Genomic DNA, 12,776 nt, shown 5'->3' with positions numbered 1-12,776 from the left:
GAGTATCTCCTATGGAATGAACAAATTATCTAGTTTGTCCATTTTGCTCTTACTATTGATTCAACAAACACGAAAAATAGATGTTCAAACCAATAAATTTGTTGGTTTGTTCATTGAGTTGGAGATGTAGCGAACGTTTGATGATAGGCCGGGCGATCTTGCCTCAAACGCTGGCGTTTGAGACACAAGCGTTGGCGCTTTCCCAGGCAGCGCGCGATTTTCACAAAAACGCCAGAGCTCGTCCTTCCAGCGCGCGTTTGTCATAAAAGCACCAACGGCTGAATCTGGACGGGCAGAAACTCTTGTGATCTAACGGCTATAGTTTTTGAGTTCTATAAATACTCCTCATTTCAACTCCAAATTCACACATTCTTCACTCACAAATCATCTACAAAAATGTCTGCCAGAGTTCGTGGTGTTAGATACACTCAACAAGAGGATTTAGCTATTTGCAGAGCCTACGTTATTCACAGTCAAGATGCCGCCGATACCGGTAGGAATGCATCCCAATCGACGTTCTGGGAGAAAGTTTTTGAAATGTTCGCCCCTGAAACGATGAACATTCATGGGCGTGATTGTCACAGATTGACCAATCGTTTTAGTGTAATTTCCTGTAATGTATTGGAATTCGTCGCTCAACTAATGGAGAAACACAAAAATAAGCTCAACGGTGAGGCCGAACATGAAGTGTTTCCCAGAACTCTAGCGATGTGGCCAGCATCTCACCACGGTCGTCTTTTCGACTTCCATGCTTGTTTCAACATTCTTAAGGTGCACATCAAATACAATCCCTACATCGCCCTAGGAATTCCACCACCCGCCGAGAATTGACGCCTATGTAGTAGTTTTTTAATTTAATGTATTTCTTTTATTCTCATGTATGATGTGGTTGTTCAATGCAGTATGTTTTTATTTATGAAATTGATGGTGCAATGTTTAATCGAGAAAAAAATTTAAATTACTTATGATATTGATGATTTTAGATAATCGTAATAACACAAAATAAACAACAAATTAAATAACATAACACCATAGTGAATCGATTTGTACTTCAACTTCAATCATCCCACTCCACCAAAAAACAATTAGGACATTCCCAGAAATGCCTACCATATGTGTCTTCTTCATTAGAAGTCCGCAAATGCATAAAAGTCTTGCAATCGGGCTTTGAGCATCCACTGATTCTATGTGGACAATGTTTGTATTCGTGATCTCGATATCCACAATGCAAGCAGTGTAATAACTCCTTCTTCAATTTGGCTTTAAGTTTGAAGTTTTTGCAAAGTGTTGCAATCTTTTCTTCTTCTTCCTTTTTAATATTCATAGCTTCATCTAGCATATGTGGTTCCTCTGGACAGTTGGGATCTTGACATTGCAAATACCTGATCTTTTCCGGTTGTGATTCAATCACCATTCTGATGCGTGAACAACCTTTCCGCGAACACTTTGAATACATCCAAGGGCATTGCATAAGACTGTGGTTATCCATGAAACATAATGGATAAACCTCTTTTGCTTCGACACATAATATTTGCTTCGCTTTTCCTTTAGAAAACATGGTGGATGTTGAGAAAGAAATTTGTTGGTTTGGTTGAGATGCTACCCCTAGTGTTGTATTTATAACAAGAAAATAGGCGTTGGTAATTCAAACGGGCGGTTTTAGTAAAGTCGCGCGGTTTTACCAAAGAACGACAACTCCTATGGTAATTCAAACGGGAGTTTAAAGGAAAGTCGCACGCGGTTGTATTATCAATGCCAACGGCTAAATTCCCAACGGCTCGATCTTCTTTCTCGACCTATAAATTCCATTCTTCCCATCTCCAAAATCACATCTTCTTCTTCTTCTTCATTTTTTTCTAAAACTCTTCAGAAATGTATGTTAGAAATCGTGGTCCCAAGTTTACTAAAGAAGAGGATATAACTATATGCAAAGCAAATTTTTTTCATAGGGTAATCACTGGTGTTGTTATTTTTTATGACGGTTCTTTTTGGGAAAACGTTTTTTCAATGTTCGTCTCACTGACGGGAAACCCAAGAAACCGAGATGCTCGTCGATTGCGTGCACGTTTTCAATCTATTAGGCTTGCAGTCAAGCCATTTCTTGTTCCGGTAATGGAAATTGATCGAGAAAATTTCAGCGGTGTAACTGAAGATGAAGTGATCTAAACAGCTCTTGATAATTGGGAGGAAGCTCACGGTAAATCTTTTCGTTACGCAGCGTGTTTCAGAATTCTAAAAGATGGTCCATCTCAAGCACATCGTTACTGCACTCGAATGCCGCTCCCGGTCTTTACAATGGAAGAAGATGTGCTCTTGTCCGATGTTGGTTACATCGTATGATGAGACCAATGAACAATGACAATTTCTGGGAAAGAGTATTGGGACATTTTGTAGCATCGCGGAACGAAGCCATAAAAAACAGTAAGAGCCTAGAACTAAGAATTGCATTCATCACTAAAGAAGTCAAACATTATACAGAAGTTTTGTGGATGGTTCACCGTAGCTATTCTGGATTATCCAACGATGAACTGGTGAGTATCTTACCTTTTTCCTCACTGATCAACTGCATCATAAATATCTGAACTTGTTGCTTATCTGTTTTACAGAAAACCATCGCTCATACGAAGTTTACTGAAGAAAGCGGAAGATAGTTTAAGCATTTTGAATGATATGAACTCTACAGAGAGAATGTCGCTGGATTTGATGTAGTTTGATGTTTTTGTTGTGGATTTGATATTATTTTGCAAGTTCAAATTGTAATAAATTTCGCTTAATCTAAAGTGGAAAATCTCTATTTTAAAATCTAAAGATTTTCGTTCATTGATGCCAATTCTTTTACAAGATATAAACTTAGGCAATAATAAAACGTACTAACAACTTCAATAAAAATCAAGTACAAGTCTTGGCCTCCTGTTTATCTTCATTTGACGTATCTTCCATTCAACGCGCTCTTTGACAGTTTCGCCTTTGTTTTTGAATGTGTTGTTGTTAACTTTCAAAACTGGAGCTCTTCTTTGCCTTTTAGCGGAACATTTTCTTGGAGCAACTTCAAAAACTTGCACTTCCCTCTTACAATTTTCAATCTTTTTAAAACTTCCACATATCTTAGAAACAACAACTTCAAGTTTTGCATCGCAAAAAAGTGTGATGCCTTTTCAGCCGTTGAGAAATAGATTTTAGAAGAGAAAATTTAAGAGAAGTGAATTTTGGTGTGAGTGAATTGTTTAAAATTGACGGTAATTTATAGAGAAAAGTAAATTTTGAATTTTAAAAAGCTACCCCAACGACCTACGTTCAAGCGCCGCGTTTGTGCTTTAAGCGCTGACGCTTGTCCTTCCAACGCCGGCGCTTTACGTTCAAACTCCATCGTTTGTTTTTCGCAGGCGCGTTTTGTTATCTGATGCCAAATACTTTACCATGGTGGAAAAACCAGCTTGGCCATCCACCTGGCTCAACTAAGATATGGGTTTGTTCATTCCCATAGGAATTGTCCTTAATTATTTGCATTCATTCAGGTTTTAGTCAAAACAAAAATGAATATAGGAAAAGGATAAAAAAAAAATTCCAAAAATTCGGCTCCTCATTACGTTTTACGCATATTTCTTAGCATTGCTGCACATCCGTAATTATGGTCTCAAATCCATTTGAAACCCAACAATGACAATCGAATTGCCTAGCAGGAAACATGGCCGCAAAACTTCCAACTTGACGCGGAAAATCATGAACCATAGAAAAATTCGACATGGAAAGTGTGCAATGAATGGCCTGCCCGTATGAGGCTCCATTACTCGAAAAACCAAAAAAAAACTGAAAAGGGACATATTTATAGAGCAGGATCTAGTTCCAACTTACACCGCTAAACAAAAACTAAACGCAAAAGGAAATTTTAAAGGAAGAGGGAGGCAACACCGAGTTGCAAGCCTTCACAGCTATCTCCGGAAAAAACAAAACTTAGTGGCAGCGATGAAATGCTCTTTCTCATCTCATCTCTTTCTCTTGGACGCAGAAGCAGCTGCAGCACTACCACCAGCATTACGACTACCTTTCTTTGCAGATGCAGAACCAGATGCTGCTTTTGATTTGCTAGCAGGAGCTTTCTTTGCACTTGACTTGCCAGTCTTCTTCAAATCAAGCTGTACTTGGATTCCTGATAAGTTGTCGAATTCAAAATTTAATTAAGACAAACTTAAAACAGGATGTAATATATCGAGAAAAAAATACGTTTCTACTCGAATTTGCCCACCTTTCTTGCTATTACTTTGGAGATCCAGCTGCAGCTTTTTCTCACCATTATCAGGTCCATCTGAAAAAAGTACACAACATATCAGCCTTGTGGAGAAGTACACAACATATCACCCTTGCCATTAATAACAAAAGGCCCACCTGTCGTATTCCTCACCATGCAGGAGGTAGTCAGTAAAGACTCGAACATAGATATTAACAGGATGTCCGATCGGCCTGACCTTGTCCCAATATCTATCCTATATTATATAAAGGTAACTATCTTTTGAGACAGGGAATCCTAGCATTCATTTTACCCTCTTTCTATAGATACTTGAACATAATTAAACTAGGGCAGTGTCAATAGTTTAATCTTATAAGAAGAGCCAAATCTCCACGGTATGATATGCACTTTGTGGGTGCACATGACCCAGTGGCGAATGAAACAAAAAAACTGTTGACCTGTCCAGAAATATAAATAAGTCGGTATGTAGGATGATCAAAAGTGCCCTTCAACGCCATTAAAGGAAGATAAGGTCTCAGAGTTTCCTGTTTCCAACCTGGTGGAAACCTCTTTACTTGTCATTTTACTATTGCCAAAGGTCTTGGATCAACAGCTAGAAACGAGCTATCCATTCAGAGAAAACCTTACCTGTGTCTTCAGTATCTGAAGCATTTTCTTCTTCACTTTCTGCTAGTGTGTCACCATTCTCTTCTGTCAGACCACCACTATCAACTGGCTCCAACATCGCTGCAATACGTTTCTTTGGAGCCTTCTTAAATCCTGGAAGCGTAATTAAATCGGCTGATCGTATAACACGCGAGCTGCTTCCTTGCTTATATGCCTTTGTCAGTGCAGCTTTAACAGCTGGCAGTATTCCCTCGAGTGGATTTGGGTGCTTCTGTTACATATAATACAATCATGAAATAGTTAGGGCATTTGACACGAGAATATATATGATAAACCATACCACACAAGGATCTGCAGAGGCACCTTGAATTGTGATAACTCCATGATTGAGTCATAGTCCTCCTGACTTATTGAGTAAGCATCCATGAATTCCACAACCTTCTGAACTGCTTCATCCTGACAACAAAGTGCAAACACATAAGCAAATCTGCTTACTCCGGCTTTCAGCCATTATAATGTATGAGATAGTGAGGCATCTACCTTATCCAGCGATCTAAGAGGATCAGTTAAGTGTATCCGAATAAGAGGGAAGTAATCTACTCGTAAGGTTTCCCTGCAACATTTTAAAGAGTAGAAATTAGGTAACTGGCAAGGATAAGGAATACAAAGAAGAATCAGTCAACTTAGTTTCATCCCCAGAACTGATTTCCTTTTCACCGCAGTTAACCATCTTGTGATTCTTATCTAAAGAAATTAGGTGTTGGCCTTAGGTGTTGGCCACCCAAGCTCCTGCATATGAGCATTCAAGTTTGACTGACTCAACTAAGGGGCAACAGGAAACAATGTCAAGTTCAAATCTTATCTTGGATTCCAAAAAATTCTGAAGAAGGCCAAATGCTGGTTAATTAAATATGAATTTTGGAATTTAACAAATGCAAGGGTTCGGCAAGTTGTTCGATAACAAACAAAGATAACCAAAATCGATGAAATATTGAAAGATTGTCTGCTGAATACTAAACCTGTGTGAAATGGATTCTCGAGAAGCAAGAAGATGAAGATGCACATCCTCCAAAAGCCTCATATTCTTTCCCATTGTCGAGTTTTTCCCCAGCCACCCTCCAAATCTATTGAAATTGCGCTCCCCCTACCAAATATGATCCTAAGCATCAATGATACATAAATACGCATATAGAGTGTAACAACTTCTGCTTGCATATATAATAACATAGAAAATTTGGATTCAGAATATTTTCATCCATGAATTCAGAACCGAATCCAAGTTTCCTTGGACGAACAACAAATCTTCTAATGAAGCGAAGCCATTAGAAGCAGAAGTGTTTGTATGTATCAAGAGGACTTGTTAAATCAATAATTCCTCCCTCAAGGATGTACTGAGATGTTCTAGTCCCCATTTGGAAACATTTCCTAAGAATAACTACAAACATCACGCCTATTTAGAATCCAAACCGAGGATTCATAGCCTTGTTGCAAGCCAAAAGATCAGATTTCTTCTACTTCTCTCTCCCAACCAGCCCATTTACGTATAGAAATGCACTTTTTAGGTTCCATATTATATGACAGGAAAGAAGGTTCGGCAGACGTTGTAGGTGAATGCCTCCAATAATTCATTACGCAAAGTACCACTAAGCAGTCTTTAAATTTGTAACACAGGAGAAGCAATACCTGTTCAAAGGTCTCCCTTCGCCCATGCAGCAAAGCAGCACTGGAAAACACAAAAAAGAGTTAATGGCCGCTCTATATAAGGTGAATAAAAATCGCACCAGGTAATCAGTATTCTCGGTTGCAGAATTGAGGCAACTTACGGTATTATACTTGACACAAGGGAACTAGTTTGAAAGAGCTGCCACTGTTGGTATCTCCGAATCTGTACATTAACAATGTCTCCACTTCCAATAGATTCTGCCGCACGCGCAATCATGTTCATTCTCTTAATTCCATTCTCATCCTTACCAACAGCACTTGGTCGAAAATTAAGGTAGTTTTCCTGATAATAAAAAAGCACTAAGATATCCTTGAAGTAAAATAAACCAGAGACATAAATCCACTCAAATATATCAAAGCATTACAATAACTCTTGGAAATATCAGTGTGAAACAGTTTAATTAAATTAAGAACAATTCCAGTAAGATAGCATCTTTTACGCTGAGATTGGACTATCATACTCGGTAAAACCAGGCACACTTCCTAAGGTTCAAAAAAAACTACACACAGAATTTTTAAGATATGAGATGCCCTACACTGCAGTTATGAAGCCAAGTGCAGCAACATATACTAACAACTAATCTTTATAGTCAAAACTAAATCTCACATGTAGCAAGCCAAAGGTGAAAATTAGTTGAAACTGTGCAATTAAACACAAAAGAAAACCTGTATTAAAAGAGGAACAAGGTCAGCGTCGCTCATGCACAAGTCAACCCTCTCATCCATTCTCAATTTTCCACCATTAAAATCAAACAGCCTGCATGCCAAATGCAAAATGTCAGCACGGCCATAAAATATCAGATAGATCCACTAATCTATAAACACAGCTTCAGTATTTATGCAGCTTACCATATGCAAAAAAAAAAGCAGCCAAAGTGTAACATCAATAATCATATGGATAGTAGCAACCAAAGTGCAACACCGAATTACAGTGTAAACAATAGAAGCCCTCCTAATATATTACATGCTTACACTTGACTTAATTCCTAACAGAAGAATGCCTTTCCTTACTGATCCTTAAAGAGAAAATTAGGAAGTCAGCTGAACTGGGTCTTTTATAGAAGGCTTTCACGTTGCAACTTGACTTGTGAGACTATTCTAAAACAAATACAAGAAGAACATGGAGAAACTTGTTCACTACCAATGTAAAAACCTGGAAAGCTATAATCTAAAGTAACATAACGAAAACAAAAAGCGGATAGTACAACAGTGAAACACCAATGAAACGGTATACCATTACCGAAGGGATAGAAAGAAGGTAGAAACTAAGACATACTTGTCAACAGCAGTAAACGGTGAAATATCCTCATCCTTCGCACTACTAAGAAGGCGTCGCCGCACATCATCATATTGGATAACAGACATTGAGAGGCTCATGTACTGCAACTGATTAAGTGCCATACGCATATCTCCATTAACTCTATCTGCAAGTTCCTCAAGAGCCATCTATTTATGTAAAAAATATCTCAGTGGAATTGATGATTATTCTTTAGTTTGATAAAAGGAAATACAGATTATACAGAAATCATATTGCTGCGAGATCTGTTGGATATAATTTCAGAAAACACAGATATTCTGACAAGCAAGTTTAGTTACATATGTACCTCATTATCAACCTTGATGCCTTCTGTAGTTGCAACTTGCATTAACCTCTTTGCCATCTATCATTCATTTGAAATAATGTCACTGTCAGCATATTCACATAGATTTGAATATTATAGTGGTAACATAAAATAGATTCTATCACGCCAGCTATCAAAATGCTCATCCATTCATCAAGGGTTGCAGAGAGTAGAAAAGTTTGGTAATCGTCTCACAATTGTAGGAAAATTAATGAACAGGGTGGTTAAGACCTGCAGTTTTGTCGGTTTCCTGTAGTTGAGAAGCAAACAGTAGTTGAGAAGACTTTTCAGTTTCTGACTATGACGGTCATTGCAAATACAGATGATCGGGATTTTGGAAATTTTGATGCTGGCAATAAGGTCAGCCACCCCACCCCTATCTCCGGAGGACATGCCATCAACTTCATCCATAATCAAGACAGTCTTTTGATGTTTTGACCTGCGAGATCAATTTTAAAGATTAAATCTTCTTTTTTTCCCCAAGTAAGCGCACAAGGGGAATTGGTATTTACAGAAAAAGACCAACCGTTCCATCTTAACACTCAAAGATTCATTGCTGACAAGTTCTTTTATAGAGTTTGCCATGCTTCCACCAATTCCTTTAAGAATTTTCGAGTCAGCTTTTCCCCGGCTGTCACTAGCATTGACCTAAAATACAGAAACAGGGTACAGAATTGCTAAGTCAAAAGTGGGAGCATTACAAATGAACTCCACATGCGAGCGCTGGACAAGATAATGTTTTTCCTCCTTAAAATGGAGGATTAATCACAAATTCAGAACCTCTATGCCCTGGAAGCCAAGCATCTGGCTAACCAGTTTTGCCGATGTACTCTTTCCAATGCCAGGTGATCCACTTATCAAAACAGCTTTTTTAGCTCCATTGTCATTCTGTTTTTTTCCCTTTCCCTGCTGCTTAGCATGTAGAAAGTGATCATTCCAATGGGACAACCACTCGTGAAGCTGCTTAACCTACATATGACAAAAAATGGGGAGAACTGTTAGGAATTATTCCTTGTCCAACGAGGAAAATGTGTGCATGCCAAACAAAAGAATGAAGAAGCGGAAAAAAAAAAATAATGTCCATGAACCGATAATTAGATACATACAAGTGTCTGGTTGCCCAAGATATCATTGGGAGTCTTCGGTTTGTATTTTTCTGGCCATGTTAATGAGGAACCACCCGCAACTTGGGTTTTACGTTTAGCAGGAGAAACGCCTTGAGCCGAACCTTTTCGGGGGGTTTTCTTTACAACAGAGGGCGAGACTTCGTTACCTAGAGCAACTCAGTCAATAAGGACAAAAAAAACTTAACGTCAAGTACCTTACAATCGCCAGGTTGAAGTAGTGAATTGAACTGACAGTCTGATAATAACCAATATTATGACCAAATAAGCAACCAGCACTGCTTATACCTTTTACTACTTTCAGAGGACTTCCTTTTGGTTGCGAGGTAGCACCCTTGCCAAAAGTGTTTTTTAATTCTTCTGGGGGTGCTCTCGTGGGTTTTGATTTGCGAATGAGGTCGAACAACCCATCTTCGGTTAAAAATGCAGTGCTGCAAATATGAACAGAATTAGAAAGAAGACAAAGCAAATGAAACCAACATTTAAATAACAAAAGAGAAGAGGAAGCAACAAACCCCAGTTCTTTAGCTTTTTCTGATTTTCGTCCCCCAATATCTTCATCAGCAAGAAGATAATTCTGCAGATGGACAATAAAAATCAGAATTTGAAAAATTGGTGAAACCTAGAGTAGGAAAGACATCTGTAAAACTGACCGTTTTTTTACTGACAGACCCAGTAACTCGACCTCCATGGCGCTTAATCAAGTCTTCTGCTTCCTCCCGTTCCAAACTAGAAGAAAATCCGAAGAAAATTGTAATCGTCTGAAATTAAATTGCTAAATGACACAGGGTTACCAAGCATAAACTGTAACCAAAGGCTAGAACAAAAAGAAGACAGAAAAAGACAACAAACAAAGAAAAGGACTATTTGGTTTTCAAATATTTCTAAATTGTAGTGCTAAAAACGGCAATTTTTTAGCAATTTTGAGCTGCTGCGCGAGTACCTGTCAAGGGTGCCGCTAATAACAAAAGTTTTACCAAGTAAACAATTAGGCGCACCCTCTGGGACTTCCTGAAACACAAGACGAATGCTTCAGTATAAAGATTAAAGAATAATTGTCAATTCAAGCCAGACTACTAAAGAAGACCAGATCCAGCTAGCAGCATTAAATTGTCATTTCATCAGTTCCTTTGAAGTACTAACCTTTTCTCCTTTGTGGGGAGGGTCTTTCCTTTCACCAAAATTCATGAACCCGCCTCTTCCACCACCACCTCTCCCTCTCCCTCTTCCACCAGCAGGGGCTGCTGCTGAACTTCTTCCACCACTACCTCTTCCAGCTGGTTTGCGAGGAGTACCACCCACTTCATCATCGTCCTCATCTATTTCAACAGATTTCTTTACTCCTTTACGAGGGGTACTCTTCAATTTTTTGGCAGGACTAGGCTCAAAGTCATCATCATCATCTTCATTATCATCTTCTTCTTTAGCCTTGAGAAGCTTCTTCGTGGGTGGAGGTTTAGAACCACCATCTTTTTCTTCTTTAGCCTTGTGAAGCTTCTTCACAGGTGGAGGCTTTAAATCTTCGTCTAATGCCTTAGAACTTTCTTGGGGTTTTCTTTTAGCTACTGTTTTCTCAGCCTGCTGTTCATCTTTAGACTTATCTGCCTTAGTAGCAAAGTATCTACTAGTGTTCTTCCTCCCTGAGCTCTCTTGCCCTCCATTCGTCTATTCAACCACACAAAACCAATTCAGAAAATGAAACATATTAATTAACAAGAAAAGTATACGAAACACGTTAAGCATTGTTTTTATTCCTCATGAAAATCAGGAAACCAAATTCTTTGTACCACACTTCCTTTCTTCACTAGTAAAAAACAGTAAAAAAGGAATCAAAAACTAACTATATGCTAATGCCTTACAGGTTGTTCTGCCTGTGGGATAATGGCAGCCGGTTTAACAGCAGGTGCATCTGCAGCAGAGGGTTTGGCAGCAGGGTTTGTTGCATCATTCTTGGTATGCGCTTTCATGAACCATTTCCTAATATCCCCCTACAACGCAATAAAAAATTTAAAATCATAAGCTATACAAGTAACTAACTCACAATATTTATTTATACACAAGATAAACCCAGAAACCCTAACTCACCATGTCAAAAATTCAACCACTGTTTCTCAAATTTTCAACTTTTCTGAAAACCCTAATTCAGAAATCTCATCAAGAACCACATGCACAAATCCCTCGATCAATATCTGCAGATTACTCCATTAAATCAGAAAAACGAAATGTGGGCAATAGATATTGATTGCATGCAGAAAATCAGAGATAATGGAAATAGAGACTAACCAGGTATCGAAGAGTTTCTGAGAAGTTTTTCTTCTACTTGGACGACTTAAGTAACCAAGAGTTCCTTCCTCTGTACAACCGAAGGATTTTATTTTCTTTCGGGGAAAACAGAACCCAAAATAAACTTTTAATTAGACCGAGTCACTGAGTCGCGTTTACTTTATTTTTCCACGACAAAGTAAAAATATAAGGATTAACCTATTGGGAACTATTTTATTTTACAGGGGCTCTAGTGTAGCCCATAGTTTCGATTTGGATTAACCATGTTTACCCTATAAAATAACAGCAATGCTACATGTACCGTCAAAATAAACTAAACTAAACAGAAACCGTCCAGACACAGAAAATTGGTGGGCCCGTCGTGGGGGAAAAGCAAGGATCCCATTTAAAGGCTGGTTGTGTGTTTCCGGTTTCTGTGTTGTTTATTTTCACGGTTTGGCAAAAAAAATTGATAAAATAAACTTTGTTAGATTAGAACACCAAAAGCGTCCATAATGGAGGAGTAAAAACCAAAATTAGTCCCAAAAACTGATCACAGTGGTACGGAGTAAAACCAAAATCTAGAATATATTTGGTCTAAAATCCGGACCAAAACTATATTTGATCGAGCGAAGATTAAAAGTGCGTTCGATACCAGGCGCAGATTAAATGTTCGTTTGGAGTGGGACGAACGTATAAGCTACGTGGCCAAACCAGGAGCAGATTTAAAGTGCGTTCGCATGGGGCGAAGGTATAAACTTGGTTTAGTGGGACGTGAGTATAAAGTTGGTTTGTTTATCAGGCGAGGTTATAGTGTTAATTTGTTTATCAGGCACACGTAATGCATGTGTTTCATTGCAAAACGGAATATATAGAGTTCGCCCGACTCCATGCGTAGTTATAATGTTCGTCTGATTTAGGCGTAACTATAATCTTCACCTGTGATTGAGACGTTGATTACACGTCCGTTCCGTTTTAGGCGTAGATTATGCGTGCGCTTGACTATAATTTGCTCGTCACCCGCTGTGTTTAACGCCGACTACAAACTAAAAAGTTTGTTTTTTTTTTGTTTTTGCTCTTTGGTTATGGTCGCGTGATTGGAGATGCTATGAGGGACAAAACAATTTACCCTAGAAAATAAACTTTGTTAGATTAGAATACCGAGGGACAAAAAGAAAATTCTACCATTGTGAT

The 12,776-nt window shown here is 38.5% G+C and overlaps 1 protein-coding gene across 1 annotated transcript; it reads right to left on the bottom strand.

Moving 5' to 3' along the window:
- Positions 1-3,686: 3,686 nt before the first annotated feature.
- On the bottom strand, positions 3,687-11,687 carry LOC113322132 (replication factor C subunit 1-like). The gene is made up of 23 exons (XM_026570153.1): positions 11,604-11,687; positions 11,406-11,509; positions 11,180-11,308; positions 10,464-10,985; positions 10,264-10,331; positions 9,974-10,049; positions 9,836-9,897; positions 9,609-9,751; positions 9,303-9,469; positions 8,977-9,165; positions 8,723-8,844; positions 8,428-8,635; positions 8,179-8,235; positions 7,851-8,020; positions 7,241-7,331; positions 6,676-6,857; positions 6,536-6,575; positions 5,872-5,996; positions 5,393-5,465; positions 5,216-5,308; positions 4,874-5,123; positions 4,244-4,303; positions 3,687-4,147 (listed from the first exon to the last, which is right to left on the bottom strand). The coding sequence occupies exons 2-23, from the start codon at positions 11,406-11,408 to the stop codon at positions 3,984-3,986; spliced, it is 2,994 nt and encodes a 997-aa protein (XP_026425938.1). The 5' UTR covers positions 11,409-11,509; positions 11,604-11,687; the 3' UTR covers positions 3,687-3,983.
- Between the last annotated feature and the right edge of the window lie 1,089 nt (positions 11,688-12,776).

Source organism: Papaver somniferum, chromosome 11 (genome assembly GCF_003573695.1).
Source record: "Papaver somniferum cultivar HN1 chromosome 11, ASM357369v1, whole genome shotgun sequence".
NCBI classification, from domain to species: Eukaryota; Viridiplantae; Streptophyta; class Magnoliopsida; order Ranunculales; family Papaveraceae; genus Papaver; species Papaver somniferum.
This window is presented reverse-complemented; position numbering and strand designations above follow the sequence as displayed.

What these genes read in the sequence shown, in the direction of transcription:
- LOC113322132 (XM_026570153.1), bottom strand. An exon ending in TTGAGTGTTAAGATGGAACG is followed by an intron (nt 8,636 to 8,722) that starts GTTGGTCTTTTT and finishes TTGATCTCGCAG; the next exon opens with GTCAAAACATCAAAAGACTG. An exon ending in GAAGGGAGACCTTTGAACAG is followed by an intron (nt 5,997 to 6,535) that starts GTATTGCTTCTC and finishes CATATTTGGTAG; the next exon opens with GGGGAGCGCAATTTCAATAG.